At 44.1% G+C, this 23,316-nt stretch overlaps 1 protein-coding gene across 1 annotated transcript in view; it reads left to right on the forward strand.

The window, feature by feature from the left end:
* Positions 1–282: 282 nt before the first annotated feature.
* Positions 283–23,316, forward strand: part of CIMIP1 (ciliary microtubule inner protein 1) — a 100,990-nt gene continuing 77,956 nt past the window's right edge. Inside the window, exon 1 of the mRNA XM_072113610.1 lies at positions 283–359. Coding sequence (XP_071969711.1) covers positions 298–359 — 62 coding nt within the window. The 5' untranslated portion in view covers positions 283–297. The remainder of the gene's footprint in view (positions 360–23,316) is intronic.

A 23,316-nucleotide genomic window follows, 5' to 3' on the forward strand; every position in this document is an offset into this window, starting at 1 on the left:
CCCAGTCTGTATGTATACAGAGATACAGCAGTGATGTCACCACCACAGCACTCCCTGTGCAGCCTTTGCCTGCAGCCTGTGTAAGTGTTATACTGACCACAGCCAGGACCTGCAGCGGCTTCCCCCATGTCCCTCAGTCTGTATGTACACAGAGATACAGCAGTGATGTCACCACTACAGCGCTCCCTGTGCAGCCTCTGCCTGCAGCCTTTGTAAGTGTTACACTGACCACAGCCAGGACCTGCAGCGGCCTCCCCCATCTCCCCCAGTCTGTATGTATACAGAGATACAGCAGTGATGTCACCACCACAGCGCTCCCTGTGCAGCCTCTGCCTGCAGACTCTGCCTGTGTTACTAAGGTTAGTAGGACTAGGAGTAGTTGGCTCAGGGTTAAGGTACACCTAGGTTCCTGGTGCTTACATTCACATGCTGTGCTTGAATTTCGTTTAGAAACACAATTCATGCACAGCGGGGAGGAGTCTCCCGATCGCATGTGTAGAATACACATGATGGCAAGTGTTTCATTGTAATGCAGATGTGATCTGGATAAATGCCCCAGCATTGCTCTGGAATTGTCTTTGTAAATGTAATTCAAGTGCAAAGTGTGAACATAGCTGAAGGCTGCATTGTTATGATGTGTTTGCAATTCAAATGCACTGGGCAAAATTTATATGTGCTATGTAAGTAGCAACATGTGTGTGTATTTTAACATTAGAGGGGTTGTCGGATAGGGCCTAACTTGTTGATCTTTGGAAGTCTCAGTGATGAGACTCATGAGAACAGAGGTCCGCTGTACCCCCGTCGCTCTCCGACTGGAGCAGCTGATCTCATCTCTAAGGAGCCAACAGAGATAGCCAAGCGCCATACTTGCTAGATGGACAACCTTTTTAATAGTGATGACTAACAATGTCTAATACTGCTACTTAAAAAATTTATTTGCATGTGATGAAGTATTTTGCCAAATGCATTTCAGAACACATGCTTCGGATTAGTTTGACGGCTCAAAAAGGGTCAGAAGCACTGAGAGTGCCTAGGGCAGCATCAACAATAAATATGTCCCTGTGTCAGGGCCTGGTAGGAGAGCGCCTGGTATAGTCAGGGTCAACTTATTGTTCAAGTAGAACTTGGAGGAGCTGGTTTTGTTTATGGTTGTGTCGGAGAAAAGACGTTTTTTTGTTTGCGTTTTTTTTAAATAAAGGATAAGTCAGTCCGGTTTTTGGAAACTTTTCAAGTCTGTGTCCCTGTCTTAATATGTTAATGCCATTAACTATCCTCTACCAAAGCAAATCCTCCACTACATAAATATATATTAGATAGATATTACTATTATTACAATAGAAATACAAAACAGGCTAAAGAAAAGTCCACTTCATCAGAAGAAAAAACAATGAAAAGATATGAAAATTTAAAAATCGCGGCAGTAAATGCCCTGATGTTTTTAAATTAAGAGGCTCTTTCCTCTGCCTTTAAATTGACAGCAATTTACACCATTTACTGTTTGAACTGACATTACAATTATCCATTGAAGGACGCACTGATGTTGTTAACAGGTAAGGATGCATCAAAAAGAATGGCAAGGGAGACATGGTCAATAGCACTAAAACCTCAACATTGCATTCAGCAAATTAGAGGTAATAAATAATGCCTCCCTGCCAGGATGGAGATATAGAGAGCCATGCTCCTAAGACACCAGAGAATTACAATTTGTGTAATTTGTGTCAATTTTTATTTTCTGCTAAATTGATCATCATTTATCAACACTTTAACGTCAGTGTCAGAGTGGGGGACCTAGGGCCCACCAGTGAAATAGATTTTTGGGGACCACCTACTGCTACATGGGAATATTAAAGGGGTTTTCCCATGAAAGAAAATTCTCAAATTTCAATCCCCTAATGATGTTAACACAATAAAGATAATTTCTAAAGCCCCTTCTACACTGGCGTTTTTCACGCGCGAGTTCTGCGCGTGCATTTGACGCGCAGAACTTGCATTGCACTCTGTCCCATTGTATTTAAACATCTGCAATGTCTTCTTCACACACATATATATTGTTCTTCACATGCTATTTTGGGCGCACCGTTCCGCGCGTATCTCCCGACAAATAAGCAGATGTGCCGAACATCTGTAATCTATTCTGCACTGTGTTTTTCTCTTAAATGATCCTGTGTTCACTGTGTTCACTGTTTTTATTCTATTCTTCACTGTTCTTCACATCTGCTAACTTGTCGGGAGATAATATACACGGGGAACAGTGAAGAATAGATCGCAGATGTTTGCAACTTATCAGAAGACATTATTTTTCAATTAAATAACACATTTTAATCCCAAATCATGGTCCCTTTGAAAAATGCTCGAGTCTCCCATTGACTCGCGCGTGAAAAATGCGCCGAAAACGCAAAAAAAACGCTAACAACACGCGCGTGAAAAACGCAAAAACGCTAATTACTCCAAGGAAAAATGGAACAAAAACGCAGCCAAAAACGTCAGTTTTTCACGCATTGCACCCTGACGTGAAACGCAACGCTAGTGTGGAAGAGGCCTTACTCTTTAAATTTTACTCAGTTTTATTGCTGTTTCAGCTCCTATCACTCCCTGGGGTGGTCAGTGCAAACTTCCAGGGTGTGGGAGTGGACTCTATAAGCAGACACATTGGGGCACATTTACAAAGGGTCCGCAGACCGCATTTCCGTCAGGTTTCCTGACTATTTCTGTTTTGCACCACGTTTAACAGGGGTTTTTGGTGCACGCGATTGGATTTTGGCGCAATCATGCCGACTTTCATGCGACACAAATCGGCTGGGCGTGGCCGTTGGACAACCCGCCTGATTAGGACTAAGCGTCGGATTTAAAATTCAAAGACATGCACTGACACCGGAAAGAAGAAGGTGAACTCCGGCGGACCTGAGCCTGGAAGCGACACATGCAGGATCTCTGGGACACAATGTTGTTGAATCGCGGAAGACTTCATCCTCATCGGACAACGCACCCAAAGGATCGCGCAGGCGCCGGGTAAGTATATGTGCCCCATTATGAACCATCTAATTCTGGGGGCTGACAATGGGGTTAGATTATTAGGGTACAGGTTTATATACACTTTCATCTGGCTTCTGAACATTCACTATCAGTATCTGACACATAGAAAGAGAGATGAGAAAGATCAGAGATGAGATGATGAGATACATTAGATGCGTATTGCACACAATGACACAGTCAGCTATCCTACATCGTTGCTATTCCACAACACACTAGATCTGCTGTGCCTCCCCAGATAAAGAACTCATCTGTCTGTAGCTTGCAGTTCTCCTCCTGCTGCTACAGGAAGGAACTCAGTGTCTGTGTAACAGAGAGTGAGCTCCATCCTGGACTGCAGGTGGCAGGGCTAGAGTGCAGGGAGCAGAGAGAGAGAAACTCAGCAAGCATGGCTGTCACACAGATGACACGGCAGTCATGGCCAAAAGTTTTGAGAATGATACAAATATTATATGATCTGTTGCCCGCTGGTTATTATGTGTGTTTGGCAGATGTTTTTATCACATACAGAAATACAAGTGCAATCATATTATGAGTAACAAAAGCTTTTTATTGACAGTTAGAATGAGTTAATGCAGCAAGTCAATATTTGCAGTGTTGACCCTTCTTCAGGACCTCTGCAATTCTCCCTGGCAGCTCTCAATCAACTTCTGGACCAAATCCTGTCTGATAGCCGTCCATTCTTGCACAATCAATGCTTGCATTTTGTCACAATTTGTTGGTTTTTGTTAGTCCACCCGTCTCTTGATGATTGACCACAAGTTCTCAATGGGATTAAGATTAAGAAGGGGAGTTTCCAGGCCATGGACCCAAAATCTCTATGTTTTGTTCCCTGAGCCATTTAGTTATCACCTTAGCTTTATGGCAAGGTGCTCCATCATGCTGGAAAAAGCATTGTTGATCACCAAACTGCTCTTGGACATTTGGGAGAAGTTGCTCTAAGAGAACATTCTGGTACCATTCTTTATTCATGGATGTGTTTTTAGGCAAGACTGTGAGAGTGCATATTCCCTTGGCTGAGAAGCAACCCCACACATGAATGGTTGCAGGATGCTTTATAGTTGGAATGAGACAAGACTGGTGGTATCGCTCACATTGTCTTCTACAAACAAGCTGTTTTCCAGATGTTTCAAATGAGTTTACCCCAGTCCTCAGCAGTCCACTTTTGCACCTTTTGCAGAATATCAGTCTGTCCCTGATGTTTTTTCTGGAGAGAAGTGGCTTCTTTGCTGCCCTCCTTGACACCAGGCCTTCCTCCAAGAGTCTCCGCCTCACAGTGCGTGCAGATGCACTCACACCTGCCTGCTGTTATTCCTGAGAAAGCTCTGCACTGCTGGTAGCCCGATCCAAAAGCTGAAACACTTTTAAGAGATGGTCTTGCTGGTCTTTCTTGGGCACCCTGGAACCTTTTTGGGCAACAATGGAACCTCTCTCCGTCAATTCCTTGATGATGCGATAGATTGGTGACTGAGGTGCAATCTTTCTAGCTGGGATACTTTTCCCTGTTAGGCCAGTTTGTGCAGTGCAATGATGACTGCACGTGTTTCTTTAGAGATAACCATGGTTATCAGAAGAAAAACAATGATGCCAAGCACCAGCCTCCTTTTAAAGTGTCCAGTGGTGTGATTCTTCCTAATCATGACAGATTGATCTCCATCCCTGTCCTCATCAACACCCACACCTGTGTTAATCACTGAAACGATGTTAGCTGCTCCATTTAAGGCAGACCTGCAATGAAGTTGAAATGTGTTTTGGGGGATAAAGTAAATTTTCTAGGCAAATATCGACTTTGCAATTAATTGCTGTTAAGCTGATCACTCTTTATAACATTCTGGAGTGTATGCAAATTGCCATTATAAAACCTGATGCAGTAGACTTTGTAAAAATTAACATTTGTATCATTCTCAAAACTTTTGGCCATGGCTGTACAGGGTCATGTCTAGGGGCAACTGAAAGTGTATACATCAGGACTGATAGAGACAGTTTGGAATTTGTTAAATGCTGTATTTTTGTTAATAACAGTGAATTAGAGAATGTGCTATTTTGTTATATTGAATACATTTAGGAAACTTGTCTTCGTGGGAATACCCCTTTAAATGTATATTTGAAAACTAAGAAAGAAAGAAAAAAGAAAAACAAATGTCCATATAAAGATAAAGAACACATACACACATCACATTTAAATAAATATTTAAAAATACACATTATATTCCCCAATTTTTTTAACTATCCCTATGTGTCATAAAAGAAACGCCACAAACCTTTTTATGGTTTTGCACAAAAAAAGGAAGTTATGGCCCTTAAACTAATAAGTATGAAATTGTGGTAAAAATGTCCTGGTCATTAAAGCCTTTTGTGGCCTGGTAAGAAATGGGTTAAAATGCAAACACAGAGGGAGAGATTATTAGAAGTATCTGGGAGCAGATCTGTTCTAGTTGCCCATGGCAGCAAATCAGAGCTCTCTTTAAATATAGTGAAAGTCCTTCTGTTTCTTATTGGGAGGACATACATATGAACACATCAGTCTAACATAAACCACTAATTGGAGGTAACATGTGTAGTGCTGCAATTACGCATAACAGTAGGGAAGTATGGGTTAGATATGACTAAACATTCTATTGTTTTTCTTGTGGGGATCTCAACTAGTGTATACGTGTATTCACTCCCAATGGGCTGGAGTTAGGAGGGTTATGAGAGTCGGTGTTGGTTGCTCACTTTATCTATAAATTTGGAGAACTTGTGGTGTGACCTAGCTACCCAATGGGAATATTCTTCCAGAGGAAAAAGACAGTCAACCCTAGTCAGCCATTCTGTTTTTATTGGTGCATCTGGTTGAAGCCATTTGGGAGGTATCGTCAACTTGGCCGCCTGTACAAGGAGGGTTGTTAGGTGATGCTTTTTCAGGCACCAGGTAGAGTTAGGAAGCCAGAGTAAGATGGTTTTGTGGGTTAGAAATATCTGAAATTTGTGATTTTAGTAATGGTGTTCTCCACCTCGGTTAAGTAAGTTTGCATGCTAAGCACGACCTATAAATATGAGCTAGCAAAGCTTTAGGAGATTTGCACCTCCAACAAGCATCTGAGTGTATTAACCCTTTTTCTTTAAATACTGCTGGGGTATTATACCATATGCTCATTATTTTATAGGAGTTATTTTATATTTTGACACATCTAGAAAAGTCATGGGAGTTATGTTTTGTTCTGATTTGTTTGTCAGCTATTAACATACCTAAGTCCCTTTAACATTAGCCTATATAAGAAGGCTTCTATGGAGAGGGGCGGGGTGAGCAGCGGTATGGCGGGCACACGTTAATGGGAATGTAGCCTAAGCTTGTAAATGTAGGGTTGTATAATTTAACCCAACCACCTATGTACGGTGATGTAGTAAAATATGGGATCCGGAAGAAGTTTTTGTTTGTAAGCCTGTCATAGTTAATCAGCAACGTATAATTTCTCCTGAGGAAGTTTATAAACAGCGTTTCAGTTAGTTGAAAAATGAATTGGGTAACTCAATGGGTACTGTCTGCAGTATGTTTAACAAGTTTGGAATAATGAATGATTTTAAGAGGTTCTTACGGCCTATCCAAGAGACATAAGCTGTGTAGTGATCTGTCTTAAGAGTTAAAGGGGTATTCCGGGAATATGAACGTCTGACACAAAAACCCATGATGCTATAATTAAATGAATGTAACAAAACTCAATGTCATTAGTCACAAAATGGAGCTTCAATAGTTTGATTTTATGATTCACAAGATTTATGGCCTCTCTAAAGTATGCAGAGTTATCACTAAGATGGACGCCACTGGAAACTACAAGTCCCAAGATCCTTTAGTTCTCAGTAACTCCTCCTCCCTTTTATGTTCTGCTCCCAGTGATGATATAACAGACTTTCTTGCTCTGTTACCATAGTAATGTGTGTAACTGCCATCACCACAACACTGGCCATATTGGATGCACTGCAACCAACCAATTACAGCCAAACATAGTGGTGATGATATTACCTGCCCAGGCAGGTAATGGACATGTGATGTGGACATGTGACCAGCAGCCATCTTCTGTCTTGTGTCTGCTCCGCAATGGACCGCGCGCAGGAAATTAACGGACTGATTAAAGGGCCAGGAGCATTTTAATTACAGTCTATGTCACCAGCAGTCTATGTCACTAAGGGGAGCAACATTTTAAATAACAACTAATTACATATTAGCTTCTATTTTGAGTACCCATTTGTATATGAATTATGCTGATTCCTGGAATACCCCTTTAAGTATAGTTAGCATAAAATAATCCTCTCCCTGAGTTGCTTATTTGTACGCCTAGATAGGTGAGTTGGGTATTTTGCCATTGTCGCTACTTACCGAACACAAGTATTTAGGACAACAGTGCTGAGGGAGAAGATTCTCTAGATGTGCTTGATATATGTTTCAAAATACAATTAAATCACATCTTTTGAACATTGTCTTAATGCGCATAGAGCAGGATATTATTTTAAAAATAACTGTTTCCTCCCCCAGCTGTCTCCTCTAACCGTGCTGCTATACTGAGTTTTTCGTCATTCTGCAGTCTGAACTAGGTTCTATGGCTATCTGACCTGATGTCTGCCATTCCCCTCACTGATTCTGTCTTCCAAGAGTTAACACTGTGGATCTGTAATTGCTTGCTCCTTCCACCTGTGGCAGGGCCTAGGATCCCTATAAGACTGGTGCCACACGTAGCGTTTTGTAACGCAAACGCAAACGCAGACAAAGCCGTGCCCACCGGGGCGGGCCTTGGCCCGATCGCATCGGCGTTTCTATGCTATCTTGCTGTGTTCTCTAGGTTTCTTGTATTCTCTAGTTCTGCGGACACACTGACCCCCTCACCCCCCTGCGGACACACTGAACCCCCCTTCCCCTGCGGACACAGTGACCCCCCCCCCTGCTGACATACTGAACCCCCCCCACTGACACAATGACCCCCCCGCTGACACACTGACCCCTCCCTCCCCACTCTCCCTGCTGACACACTGACCCCCTCCCTCCCCCCTCTCCCTGCTGACACACTGACCCCTTCCCTCCCCCCTCTCCCTGCTGACACACTGACCCCCTCCCTCCCCCCTCTCCCTGCAGACACACTGACCCCCTCCCCCTGCAGACACACTGACCCCCTCCCTCCCCCTTCTCCCTGATGACATACTGACCCCCTCCCTTCCCTTTCTCCCTGATGACACACTGACCCCCTCCCTCCCCCTCTCCCTGATGACACTCTGACCCCCCCTCCAGACACACTGACCCCCTCCCTCCCCCCTCTCCCTGCAGACACACTGACCCCCTTACCCCCCCTTTCCCTGCAGACACACTGACCCCCCCAATCCCCCCCCCACCCCTGCAGACACACTGACCCCCTCCCTCCAGGAAAGAAAAAATAAAAAAGAATTCACCTTTCCTGGATCCCCCGGAGCAGGATCCCCTCTGAAGCCGGCACACGTGATCCGATGATGTCATCATGTGCACCGGTTTCAGAGCCGTCCCGTCACATACCCTGCGGAGTGCCGCATCGTGGGAACCGGGACAGGTGAGTTTTAGATTCTGCCTCTATGCTGCGCTCCCGACCAGCGCAGCATAGAGGCAGTAAAGTGATCGATCCGGATGGTGATCAATTGTACCAGTGTCTTTTAGCGACACTGGTACAATTGATCCGGGGGCCCGAGTGGGCCCCTCCAGTACCCCGGGGCCCCGGCACTTGCCCGGGTTGGCCGGGTGCTGGCGCCGGGCCTGCTGTGGAGTGTGCAGAGAGTGACAAATTCATAATTCACACAATACTTGCGCAGAAACTTAATAAATACATGTGCAAGCAGTTTTCACATTCTTTTCAGTGCAAAGTCAGACAGAAAACTGGCAAAAATATAGCATATCACAGATATAATTCCAACCTGTCTCTATTCAGTTGCTCCGGGATCCAACCCCGGATTTTCTGACTTTAGGGTCATCAGACATCTTGTCTGATAATATCAGAACACCACTATATATAAGTCTAATGAGTAATAACTCAGTGGTCCTCTGTATAGGGACTGTTTTATCCATCACCAGCATACATTAACTATAAGCTATCCAAGAAGAGACAGAATTTCACAGATATAAATTACAAAAAAAACAGACATTCTACAGAAACGCCAGCTTATGCTGGAGATGCAACATAAACAGTGGGGGGACGTATAGTACATGAAGAGTTTTTTTATGATAGTTAACTAACTGCCAGGGAACAACAATGAAACCTTGCAGACATATATAAAGTGTACAGGGTGTTGGTTGTTTGTATCCAAAAAATAACTCTTAATGTATTGCACCCCATGTCTACCATCGAGTCATACATTACAATAAGCACTACACAATGCAAAATTATAGTTACCTGACACAAAAATTGCCTCCCGGATGACTGACACCTTGCCGCGCGTTTTGGCACGCTGCCTTCGTCAAGGGGTAACCTCAGTCAGAGAGAGGACATTATTTAAAAACACTAGTAGGCACTAGTAGGCAAATGATGTAATCACATGTATATAATTAGAGGCGCACAGTGCCTTTCTATCGGGCGCATGCAGTGGACGCCACCTCCGGTTCCCGTTCCTCCGTCGCACTGATCACGTGATCCGATCACGTGACTGATTCAGCCACCGTCGGATTTCATGTGTCTCGAGCGATGCGCAATTCCATAAACATTTTTTTACTAATAAATAAAGTAACCTAAACATTCAGGGAAATAGGATGAAATATTCATCATTCATCATTAATAAACAGAACAATATTTTACATAAACAGATGTCAATATTACAAAAAGAAAAATATTGAAAATAAATATATATAAATATAAGTGAGGGGATACCCCCATTATACATAAAAAGTGATTATAAATTGTGTGGAAAAGCCCTTAAGAATTATATGCATTATATAATCTTGTCTGACGCTTTGGAGCTGAGCTCTTCTTTGCTCCCCGTAGCGGCCCCTCCCCACTGCATTCCAGGACAGAGCTCACACACTTCCTGCCGGCAAACAACAGTAGCAGCGAGAGTAGAGCTACAAGCTACTACAGGTAGAACAGTTCTTCATCCGGGAGTAGGGAGGGAGGCACAGTGATAGTGGTCTGATGTGAGTGTGAGAGCAGAGATGTAGAAGGGCTGACTGTGTCATTGTGTGCAAAATGCATCTCATGGATCTCATCTCTGATCTGTCTCATCTCTCTTTACATGTGTCAGATTCTAGTACAGAGGGAAAAAATGAAAGTGTGTATGAAAATGAAACCCTGTACCCTGATAATCAGCACATTGTCAGCACACAGTATCTCATAGCACTACAGGGATCATAATGTATCTGTATCTGAGAGGAACTTCCCACACTCTGGCATTTTACACTGACCATCACTGATTGATAGGCGCTAAAACGACAATAAAACCCTGTAATATTGTAAAGTGAGGGGTTAAAATTATCTTTATTGCGTAAACATCGCTAGTGGATTGAAATATGAGAATTTTCTTTCATAGGCAAACTCCTTTTATGTGCAAAAACTCTCCAAAAATATCACTTGCAAATTTAGAATTTATAGCTACAGAAAATAAAGTTAGGCTCACACCTGTGTTCTGTAGGATCCATTAGACCTTCCACTGCAGCCTGTATAACATATCAGTAGTTTAAGCTTCTGTATATTGAATTGGAAAATTGGAGACAAACCAGAGACCTTCGTTTTTTTTGTTTTCCAAACCCTGACATCCTGTGAACGTGACTTCATTAATGAAATGGTTAAAGGGTATTGGTTTTAAGTGTCTGATGCACGTCTCAACATAAACATTATATATTCCAGTAAGTACCTAATATATTTAACATGTTTAAATCAAAAAAAAAAATGTTAAAATATAAATGAAATCACAACAAAACAACAAAGTAAAATCAAAATGGATGAGCCATGGTCCATTGCTCCAAAAATCATTCAATGATTTTTGTATTGTTTTTGACAACTACTTTGGAATTTATTTTAAAATATATTTTAGATAATTTTACAAGATAGTTGGGTTAGGAGATCATTTTTGTGGCACTCAAAGTACAGTATAGATAATATTTTTTTAAAATATTTGTTTTTATATTGGAACATTTGGAGATCTATGATATATTTTATTTTCTCATTATCCCATCAGTGTTACTGTGTGCTTTTTGCAGGATAGCTTCCAATTTATATTGGTATAGTGTTAGAGTACATGTGAATTCTAGTTTAGCCTTTATTTTTTAGGATTTTGAGAAAAGAAGATGAACATTTAATAAAGGACAACATTTAATAAAGAAAACTGCAACTTAGGTCAGCCTTGACCGCAAGAGGAGTTAGCAGGTTGTATGGTTAAAGGGGTTAATGGTGTGGTGGCCTGGTTTCATGGAACAATTAAAATCCATATGGATTCTGAGAATGGAAGTATTGGGACCAGAATAGGAATTAGTGCCTTTTTGTAGGTTGTTTATGGGTTGCCCTACTCATGTAGATTGTGTTTAGAGATGAGCGAGCACTAAAATGCTCGGGTACTCGTTATTCGAGACGAACTTTTCCCGATGCTCGAGTGCTCGTTTCGAGTAACGAGCCCCATTGAAGTCAATGGGAGACTCGAGCATTTTTCAAGGGGACCAAGGCTCTGCACAGGGAAGCTTGGCCAAACACCTGGGAACCTCAGAAAAGGATGGAAACACCACGGAAATGGACAGGAAACAGCAGGGGCAGCATGCATGGATGCCTCTGAGGCTGCTTAAATGCACCATTATGCCAAAATTATGGGCAACAGCATGGCCATGACAGAGTGACAGAATGAAGCTAGATAGCATCTAAAACATCCAATAATTGACCCTGACACTATAGGGGACGGCATGCAGAGGCAGCGGCACCAGCGTAAGGCTAGAGAGTGGCATGGCGACATACCCTAAATGGACTCAGGCTTCAAACCAATGGGTAGCAGAGAGGAACCAAAGGAGGTGAGCAAGAAGCGCTCAAATAATATCGGTACATGATAAAAGTTTGCCAGTATATTTTGTGGATTACACAGCAGGGTGGCGACAAAGTTAACATGGAAGCCATGAAAACAATCCAAAATTCAGCCTGACACAGCTCGTTTGATAAGGGGACGATGTATGGAGGCAGTGAACTAGTAGTAGATTAAAGGTGCTGCAGTTAAAACTATGTTAGTTGTTTCTTGGCATGGAGCTGGCGCTCCGCTGCCAGGCGAGCTTTCGCCAATCCAAGCCCCTGTCTCTAGGCTACTCCCCAAACAGCACTTCTAAGAACCTTTCGGATAAGATCAAGTGTAGTAGCGTTCTTATAAGTTTGGGATATGGCGGGTGAGGGGAATGTAAACATCTGCGCAAGAAGCGCTGAAATAATATCCGTAAATGGTAAAAGTTTGCCAGTATATTTTGTGGATTACACAGCAGGGTGGCGACAAAGTTAACAAGTTTGTTGTGGAAGCCATGAAAACAACCCAAAATTCTGCCTGACACAGCACGTTTGATAAGGCGGGCATGTATGGAGGCAGTGAACTAGTAGTAGATTAAAGGTGCTGCAGTTAAAACTATGTTAGTTGTTTCTTGGCATGGAGCTGGCGCTCCGCTGCCAGGCGAGCTTTCGCCAATCCAAGCCCCTGTCTGTAGGCTACTCCCCAAACAGCACTTCTAAGAACCTTTTGTATAAGATCAAGTGTAGTAGCATTCTTATAAGTTTGGGATATGGCGGGTGAGGGGAATGTAAACAGATGCGCAAGAATCGCTGAAATAATATCCGTAAATGGTAAAAGTTTGCCAGTGTATTTTGTGGATAACACAGCAGGGTGGCGACAAAGTTAACAACTTTGATGTGGAATCCATGAAAACAACCCAAATTTCGGCCTGACAAACCTCGTTTGATAAAGGGACGATGTATGGAGGCAGCTATATGGACGACTTTTGGAGGTAGCAATGGAGACAACGTGTGGAGGCTGCTATGGAGACAATTCAATTTGGATAGTGCCTGTATGTGGCAGTCCAAAAAATTTTTCAAACCAGAGGAGCAGGTAGGTGGCCCTCCAGAAAAATGGAATAGATTGAGTGCCTGTATGTGGCAGTCCAAAAAAGTTTTCAAACCAGAGGAGCAGGTAGGTGGCCCTCCAGAAAAATGGAATAGATTGAGTGCCTGTATGTGGCAGTCCAAAAAAGTTTTTAAACCAGAGGAGCAGGTAGGTGGCCCTCCAGAAAAATGGAATAGATTGAGTGCCTGTATGTGGCAGTCCAAAAAAGTTTTTAAACCAGAGGAGCAGGTAGGTGGCCCTCCAGAAAAATTGAATAGATTGAGTGCCTGTATGTGGCAGTCCAAAAAAGTTTTTAAACCAGAGGAGCAGGTAGGTGGCCCTCCAGAAAAATGGAATAGATTGAGTGCCTGTATGTGGCAGTCCAAAAAAGTTTTTAAAGCAGAGGAGCAGGTAGGTGGCCCTCCAGAAAAATGGAATAGATTGAGTGCCTGTATGTGGCAGTCCAAAAAATTTTTCAAACCAGAGGAGCAGATAGGTGGAGCTCCAGAAAAATTGAATAGATTGAGTGCCTGTATGTGGCACTCCCAAAAATTGTTTAAAACAGAGGACCGGGTCGGTGGCCCTCCAGAAAAATTAAATGCATAAAGTACTATAGGTAGAGCCAGTGGGCCCTGTCAAAAAATAGCCAGTTTCCTCTGCCTTACTGTACAAAGACCAGGAGAAGGAGGAAAATGAGGAGGAGGAGGAGGAGGAGTGGATAAATTATTCAGGTTGAGCTTCCTTCACCTGCTGGAGATTGGAAATTAGGAGAAATCCATGCTTTATTCATCTTGATAAGCGTCAGCCTGTCAGCGCTGTCAGTCGACAGGCGTGTACGCTTATCGGTGATGATGCCACCAGCTGCACTGAAAACCCGCTCGGACAAGACGCTAGCGGCAGGGCAGGCAAGAACCTCCAAGGCGTACAGCGCCAGTTCGTGCCACATGTCCAGCTTTGAAACCCAGTAGTTGTAGGGAGCTGTGTGATCATTTAGGACGATGGTATGGTCAGCTACGTACTCCCTCACCATCTTTCTGTAAAGATCAGCCCTACTCTGCCGAGACTGGGGACAGGTGACAGTGTCTTGCTGGGGTGACATAAAGCTGGCAAAAGCCTTGTAAAGCGTACCCTTGCCAGTGCTGGACAAGCTGCCTGCTCGCCTACTCTCCCTCGCTACTTGTCCCGCAGAACTACGCACTCTGCCGCTAGCGCTGTCAGAAGGGAAATACTGTTTCAGCTTGTGCACCAGGGCCTGCTGGTATTCATGCATTCTCACACTCCTTTCCTCTCCAGGGATGAGAGTGGAAAGATTTTGCTTGTACCGTGGGTCCAGGAGAGTGAACACCCAGTAATCGGTGCTAGAATAAATTCTTTGAACGCGAGGGTCACGGGATAGGCAGCCTAGCATGAAATCTGCCATATGCGCCAGAGTACCAACGCGTAAGAATTCGCTCCCCTCACTGGCCTGACTGTCCATTTCCTCCTCCTCCAACTCCTCCAATTCCTCTTCTTCTGCCCATACACGCTCAACAGTGAAGGACTCAACAATGGTCCCCTCTTGTGTCTCGCCAACATTCTCCTCCTCTTCCTCCTCATCCTCCTCCACCTCCACCTCCTCCGATATGCGCTGAGAAACAGACCTAAGGGTGCTTTGGCTATCAACAAGGGAATCTTCTTCCCCCGTCTCTTGTGAGGAGCGCAAAGCTTCCGACTTGATGCTGACCAGAGAGTTTTTCAACAGGCCAAGCAGCGGGATGGTGAGGCTGATGATGGCGGCATCGCCACTGACCATCTGTGTTGACTCCTCAAAGTTACTCAGCACCTGACAGATATCAGACATCCACGTCCACTCCTCATTGTAGACTTGAGGAAGCTGACTGACCTGACTACCAGTTCTGGTGGAAGTTGACATCTGGCAGTCTACAATCGCTCGGCGCTGCTGGTAAACTCTGGATAACATGGTCAGTGTTGAATTCCACCTCGTGGGCACGTCGCACAACAGTCGGTGAGCAGGCAGTTGGAGGCGGCGCTGCGCTGCCCTGAGAGTGGCAGCATCTGTGCTGGACTTCCTGAAATGCGCACAGATGCGGCGCACCTTCGTGAGCAAATCAGACAGATTGGGGTATGTCTTGAGGAAACTCTGAACTATGAGATTTAACACATGGGCCAGGCATGGCACATGTGTCAGTCTGCCGAGTTGCAGAGCCGCCACCAGGTTACGGCCGTTGTCACACACAACCATGCCTGGCTTCAGGTTCAGCGGTGCCAGCCACAGATCAGTCTGCGCCGTGATGCCCTGTAATAGTTCTTGGGCGGTGTGCCTTTTATCGCCTAGGCTCAGCAGTTTCAGCACCGCCTGCTGTCGCTTAGCGACGGCACTGCTGCTGTGCCTAGAGCTACCGACTGATGGCGCCATGCCCACGGATGGTCGTTCGGAGGAGGAGGTGGAGGAGGGGTGGGAGGAGGAGGAGGCATAGTAGGCCTGAAACACCTGGACCGAGGTAGGCCCCGCAATCCTCGGCGTCGGCAATATATGACCAGCCGCAGGGTCAGACTCGGTCCCAGCCTCCACCAAGTTAACCCAATGTGCCGTCAGCGATATATAGTGGCCCTGCCCGGCAGCACTCGTCCACGTGTCCGTGGTCAGGTGGACCTTGTCAGAAACGGCGTTGGTCAGGGCACGGATTATGTTGTCTGACACGTGCTGGTGCAGGGCTGGGACGGCACATCGGGAAAAGTAGTGGCGGCTGGGGACCGAATACCGAGGGGCGGCCGCCGCCATGAGGCTGCGAAAGGCCTCGGTCTCTACTAGCCTATAGGGCAGCATCTCCAGGCTTAGCAATCTGGAGATGTGCACATTAAGGGATTGGGCGTGCGGGTGGGTTGCACTATATTTGCGTTTCCGCTCCAGCGTCTGGGGTATGGAGAGCTGAACGCTGGTGGATGCTGTGGAGGATCGTGGAGGCGACGATGGGGTTTTTGTGGCAGGGTCCTGGGCAGGGGGCTGACTATCAGCTGACACAGGGGAAGGAGCAGTGGTGTGCACGGCCGGAGGTAAACGCGCTTGTTGCCACTGAGTGGGGTGTTTAGCATTCATATGCCTGCGCATACTGGTGGTAGTTAAGCTAGTAGTGGTGGAACCCCTGCTGATCCTGGTTTGGCAAATGTGGCACACCACAGTCCGTCGGTCATCCGGTGTTTCCTTAAAGAACCTCCAGACTTCTGAAAATCTAGCCCTTGCCGCAGGAGCCCTCGCCACGGGAGCTTCACTAGTTGACACATTTGGCGCTGATGCACCAGCTCTGGCCCTGCCTCTCCGTCTAGCCCCACCACTGCCTCTTCCAACCTGTTCTGGTCGAGGACTCTCCTCCGTCTCAGAAGCACTGTGTTCACCCGGCCTCTCAACCCAGCTTGGGTCTGTCACCTCATCATCCTCCGATCCCTCAGTCTGCTCCCCCCTCGGACTTCCTGCCCTGACAACAACTTCCCCACTGTCTGACAACCGTGTCTCCTCATCGTCGGACACCTCTTTACACACTTCTTCCAGTACGTCAACAAGGTCATCATCACGCACAGACTGCGACTGGTGGAAAACCTGGGCATCGGAAAATTGCTCATCAGCAACCGGACAAGTGGTTTGTGACTGTGGGAATGGTCCAGAAAACAGTTCCTCAGAGTATGCCGGTTCAAATGCCAAATTTTGCTGGGAGGGGGCAGACTGGGGGGGAGGAGGCTGAGGTGCAGGAGCTGGAGGAGTGCCGATTTCGGTGACATGGGTGGACTGCGTGGAAGACTGACTGGTGGACAAATTGCTCGAAGCATTGTCGGCAATCCACGACATCACCTGTTCGCACTGTTCTGGCCTCAACAGTGCTCTACCACGAGTCCCAGTAACTTCAGACATGAACCTAGGGAGTGTAGCTCTGCGGCGTTCCCCTGCTCCCTCATAAGCAGGTGGTGTCTCACCCCGCCCAGGACCACGGCCTCTGACCCCTGCAGTAGTTGGACGCCCACGTCCCCGCCCTCGTCCTCTACCCCTAGCCCTCGGGTTAAACATTTTGAAAATGAGAGTTATAATTTGAATTTTTTTTTTAACTTTTTTTTTTTGTTTTGTTTTTTTTTGTGTTTTTTAGTTTTTAAAACCAAACGATGCTATCCTATTGCTATGGCTATTTTATAGCCAAGTATGAAAGCACACTGCTATGCCAGATGAGATGACGCTGAGTTATGAAAAAAATAAACGTAAAATAAAAAAGGAAATGGCAGACTGTGCCTAATTGAAATACAACCCCGGGCCCTAATAAATTTTCCCACTTCGGTCTTTGCGACTGATATGTGCGTCACTAAGCGCAAAACACAGTGGTCGCAAGTCTGACTCCAAATTGCTCATAATTTGCTATTAGATGCACTGCAACAACTACAGCCACCAGCAGATCAACCAGAAATCAAATATATATAACGGTACTGTAGGCGTAATTAAGCCGTTTGTATTCTCCTATGGCTATTTTCTAGCCAAGTATTACAGCACACTACTATGCCAGATGAGATGACGCTGAGTTATGAAAAAAATAAACGTAAAATAAAAAAGGAAATGGCAGACTGTGCCTAATTGAAATACAACCCCGGGCCCTAATAAATTTTCCCACTTCGGTCTTTGCGATGGATATGTGCGTCACTAAGCGCAAAACACAGTGGTCGCAAGTCTGACTCCAAATTGCTCACAATTTGCTAGTAGATGCACTGCAACAACTACAGCCACCAGCAGATCAACCAGAAATCAAATATATATAACGGTACTGTAGGCGTAATTAAGCCGTTTGTATTCTCCTATGGCTATTTTCTAGCCAAGTATTACAGCACACTACTATGCCAGATGAGATGACGCTGAGTTATGAAAAAAATAAACGTAAAATAAAAAAGGAAATGGCAGACTGTGCCTAATTGAAATACAACCCCGGGCCCTAATAAATTTTCCCACTTCGGTCTTTGCGATGGATATGTGCGTCACTAAGCGCAAAACACAGTGGTCGCAAGTCTGACTCCAAATTGCTCACAATTTGCTAGTAGATGCACTGCAACAACTACAGCCACCAGCAGATCAACCAGAAATCAAATATATATAACGGTACTGTAGGCGTAATTAAGCCGTTTGTATTCTCCTATGGCTATTTTCTAGCCAAGTATTACAGCACACTACTATGCCAGATGAGATGACGCTGAGTTATGAAAAAAATAAACATAAAATAAAAAAGGAAATGGCAGACTGTGCCTAATTGAAATACAACCCCGGGCCCTAATAAATTTTCCCACTTCGGTCTTTGCGATGGATATGTGCGTCACTAAGCGCAAAACACAGTGGTCGCAAGTCTGACTCCAAATTGCTCACAATTTGCTAGTAGATGCACTGCAACAACTACAGCCACCAGCAGATCAACCAGAAATCAAATATATATAACGGTACTGTAGGCGTAATTAAGCCGTTTGTATTCTCCTATGGCTATTTTCTAGCCAAGTATTACAGCACACTACTATGCCAGATGAGATGACGCTGAGTTATGAAAAAAATAAACGTAAAATAAAAAAGGAAATGGCAGACTGTGCCTAATTGAAATACAACCCCGGGCCCTAATAAATTTTCCCACTTCGGTCTTTGCGATGGATATGTGCGTCACTAAGCGCAAAACACAGTGGTCGCAAGTCTGACTCCAAATTGCTCACAATTTGCTAGTAGATGCACTGCAACAACTACAGCCAGCAGCAGATCAACCAGAAATCAAATATATATAACGGTACTGTAGGCGTAATTAAGCCGTTTGTATTCTCCTATGGCTATTTTCTAGCCAAGTATTACAGCACACTACTATGCCAGATGAGATGACGCTGAGTTATGAAAAAAATAAACGTAAAATAAAAAAGGAAATGGCAGACTGTGCCTAATTGAAATACAACCCCGGGCCCTAATAAATTTTCCCACTTCGGTCTTTGCGATGGATATGTGCGTCACTAAGCGCAAAACACAGTGGTCGCAAGTCTGACTCCAAATTGCTCACAATTTGCTAGTAGATACACTGCAACAACTACAGCCACCAGCAGATCAACCAGAAATCAAATATATATAACGGTACTGTAGGCGTAATTAAGCCGTTTGTATTCTCCTATGGCTATTTTCTAGCCAAGTATTACAGCACACTACTATGCCAGATGAGATGACGCTGAGTTATGAAAAAAATAAACGTAAAATAAAAAAGGAAATGGCAGACTGTGCCTAATTGAAATACAACCCCGGCCCCTAATAAATTTTCCCACTTCGGTCTTTGCGATGGATATGTGCGTCACTAAGCGCAAAACACAGTGGTCGCAAGTCTGACTCCAAATTGCTCACAATTTGCTAGTAGATGCACTGCAACAACTACAGCCACCAGCAGATCAACCAGAAATCAAATATATATAACGGTACTGTAGGCGTAATTAAGCCGTTTGTATTCTCCTATGGCTATTTTCTAGCCAAGTATTACAGCACACTACTATGCCAGATGAGATGACGCTGAGTTATGAAAAAAATAAACGTAAAATAAAAAAGGAAATGGCAGACTGTGCCTAATTGAAATACAACCCCGGGCCCTAATAAATTTTCCCACTTCGGTCTTTGCGATGGATATGTGCGTCACTAAGCGCAAAACACAGTGGTCGCAAGTCTGACTCCAAATTGCTCACAATTTGCTAGTAGATGCACTGCAACAACTACAGCCACCAGCAGATCAACCAGAAATCAAATATATATAACGGTACTGTAGGCGTAATTAAGCCGTTTGTATTCTCCTATGGCTATTTTCTAGCCAAGTATTACAGCACACTACTATGCCAGATGAGATGACGCTGAGTTATGAAAAAAATAAACGTAAAATAAAAAAGGAAATGGCAGACTGTGCCTAATTGAAATACAACCCCGGGCCCTAATAAATTTTCCCACTTCGGTCTTTGCGATGGATATGTGCGTCACTAAGCGCAAAACACAGTGGTCGCAAGTCTGACTCCAAATTGCTCACAATTTGCTAGTAGATGCACTGCAACAACTACAGCCACCAGCAGATCAACCAGAAATCAAATATATATAACGGTACTGTAGGCGTAATTAAGCCGTTTGTATTCTCCTATGGCTATTTTCTAGCCAAGTATTACAGCACACTACTATGCCAGATGAGATGACGCTGAGTTATGAAAAAAATAAACGTAAAATAAAAAAGGAAATGGCAGACTGTGCCTAATTGAAATACAACCCCGGGCCCTAATAAATTTTCCCACTTCGGTCTTTGCGATGGATATGTGCGTCACTAAAACACAGTGGTCGCAAGTCTGACTCCAAATTGCTCACAATTTACTAGTAGATGCACTGCAACAACTACAGCCACCAGCAGATCAACCAGAAATCAAATATATATAACGCTACTGTAGGCGTAATTAAGCCGTTTGTATTCTCCTATGGCTATTTTCTAGCCAAGTATTACAGCACACTACTATGCCAGATGAGATGACGCTGAGTTATGAAAAAAATAAACGTAAAATAAAAAAGGAAATGGCAGACTGTGCCTAATTGAAATACAACCCCGGGCCCTAATAAATTTTCCCACTTCGGTCTTTGCGATGGATATGTGCGTCACTAAAACACAGTGGTCGCAAGTCTGACTCCAAATTGCTCACAATTTACTAGTAGATGCACTGCAACAACTACAGCCACCAGCAGATCAACCAGAAATCAAATATATATAACGCTACTGTAGGCGTAATTAAGCCGTTTGTTTTCTCCTATGGCTATTTTCTAGCCAAGTATTACAGCACACTACTATGCCAGATGAGATGACGCTGAGTTATGAAAAAAATAAACGTAAAATAAAAAAGGAAATGGCAGACTGTGCCTAATTGAAATACAACCCCGGGCCTAATAAATTTTCCCACTTCGGTCTTTGCGATGGATATGTGCGTCACTAAAACACAGTGGTCGCAAGTCTGACTCCAAATTGCTCACAATTTACTAGTAGATGCACTGCAACAACTACAGCCACCAGCAGATCAACCAGAAATCAAATATATATAACGCTACTGTAGGCGTAATTAAGCCGTTTGTATTCTCCTATGGCTATTTTCTAGCCAAGTATTACAGCACACTACTATGCCAGATGAGATGACACTGAGTTATTAAAACAATAAACGTAAAATAAAAAGAGACTGGCAGACTGTGCCTAATTCTACTCAAACCCCTAATAAATTTTCCCACTTTGGTGTTTGAGGTGGATATGTGTGTCACTAAGAGCTAAACACAACGGTAGCAAGTCCCCCTGCTAATTCCTCACAATATGGTACTAGCTGCAAATAAAAAAAAAAAAAAATTATAACGTTATTGTAGCCCTAAGAAGGGCTGTTGGGTTCTTTTAGAATCACTCCTGCCTAACAGTAAGCTAATAGAACACCCTAACGCTTTCCCTGACCAGCAGCAGCTCTCTCCCTAGCGGCATCCAGACAGAGAATGATCCGAGCAGCGCGGGCAGCGGCTAGTCTATCCCAGGGTCACCTGATCTGGCCAGCCAACCACTGCTATCTACGTGTAAGGGTACCACGTCATGCTGGGTGGAGTGCAGAGTCTCCTGGCTTGTGATTGGCTCTGTTTCTGGCCGCCAAAAAGCAAAACGGCGGGAGCTGCCATTTTCTCGAGCGGGCGAAATACTCGTCCGAGCAACGAGCAGTTACGAGTACACTAATGCTCGGTCGAGCATCAAGCTCGGACGAGTATGTTCGCTCATCTCTAATTGTGTTCTGTTCATTTTTTTATATGGGCCCTTTTCACTGTAAGACGACAGAACATCTATATCTCCTTTACTTATGATCCTGCCTGCTACGGCATTTACATGTGGCATTTTGGTTGCATTTTGAAATGCAATTGAAAGGCTCCACCCTCAAACACACATTGGCCCACATGTATCAAAAACAAGGTCCTTCCTGTGAAGTGTGCAGGGTGTGCAATATTAAGGATTTGTGGTGCCCCTTCATCAAGAATCTGGTACTCCCAGCAGTGCTCTTGAGAAAGATTTCCTCAACTGGCAGATAACCTACCAGAAGATCTTGACATGACATTCCTCCTTTTATATTCTTTGTATTTTGTATCCTAACGCCCCAGCAAAAAGACATGTTGTTCACCTACAGAACACTACAGAACAATACACTGTTCTCTTCATTTCTTCCTGTCTGTGCCCCCCCACCCCCACCCGTCTTTCCCAACTAGACTAAATCTGCTTGTGTCTATTCAATTAAGTGAAGAATTACCTTGTGACACGGACCCGACAGACTTACAATGAGTCTCGTCCCACTGCGAACCAACCCTAATTACTAATGACAGTTTTGAAAGACAATTTAGACATTAGATTAATAGGACCCCTCCAAAGCTGGGGGCTGCACAGAAACTGGGACAGCTTCTGTGATAGATGTGATGAGGAGGTCATCACACGGCTACCTGCAATTTATTAGCAAAGACTATGAATTCCTATTACACAGAAAACTTCCATACAACTTTTTCCTTCTGGAAACTTTACAGCCTACAATGGCCCTAAGCAATGTCTAGTCATTGACTCTTATCTATTTAAGAAGACTATAATGTTTGTCTTGTTGGTTATGTAACAATTTGTACACTTATTTGTGTGCGATGCATCTCCAGACTAATTTAATATTTTGCCTGGAGGACAAGGCATGGTAAATATTCCCCAGAGAGCGAAAAGAACAAGAAGGATAAATATCTCTGCTATGAGAAATATGAGATGGAGGTTGGCAGCCACATTGGAGGTTATTTACCGTGAGGAGGCTCCTTTGCACAGCTCTATGTCAGAATTTGGAGATCCACTGCACATCAGATTCATTAAAGTGGCTTTGGCCTTTTGCAGTATTTTTTAAGTCACAAAATGTATAAAAACTTCCAGCACATACGTCAGCGGGGGAGCTGTAGTGACTATGCAACTTTTTATAGTCCTTAATTTAGCTTTGCACTAGCAATAGTTCTATGTTTATACCAGATGATTGAAGTGGCCAAAATAGTCCTGTGAGATTTTTTAGGAGTGAATAGTCCCTAAAACATCAATAAAATTTTTAAAGTTTTAGAATTTTAAGCCAAAAAAAATCCTGACAAAACCAATGATAAATAACCCCCATTGGCCCACATTTATAAAAACTAGTGTAGTCTGTACTATTTACAGTTTACCTGCGGAG

This window comes from Engystomops pustulosus, chromosome 6, assembly GCF_040894005.1.
Source record: "Engystomops pustulosus chromosome 6, aEngPut4.maternal, whole genome shotgun sequence".
NCBI classification, from domain to species: Eukaryota; Metazoa; Chordata; class Amphibia; order Anura; family Leptodactylidae; genus Engystomops; species Engystomops pustulosus.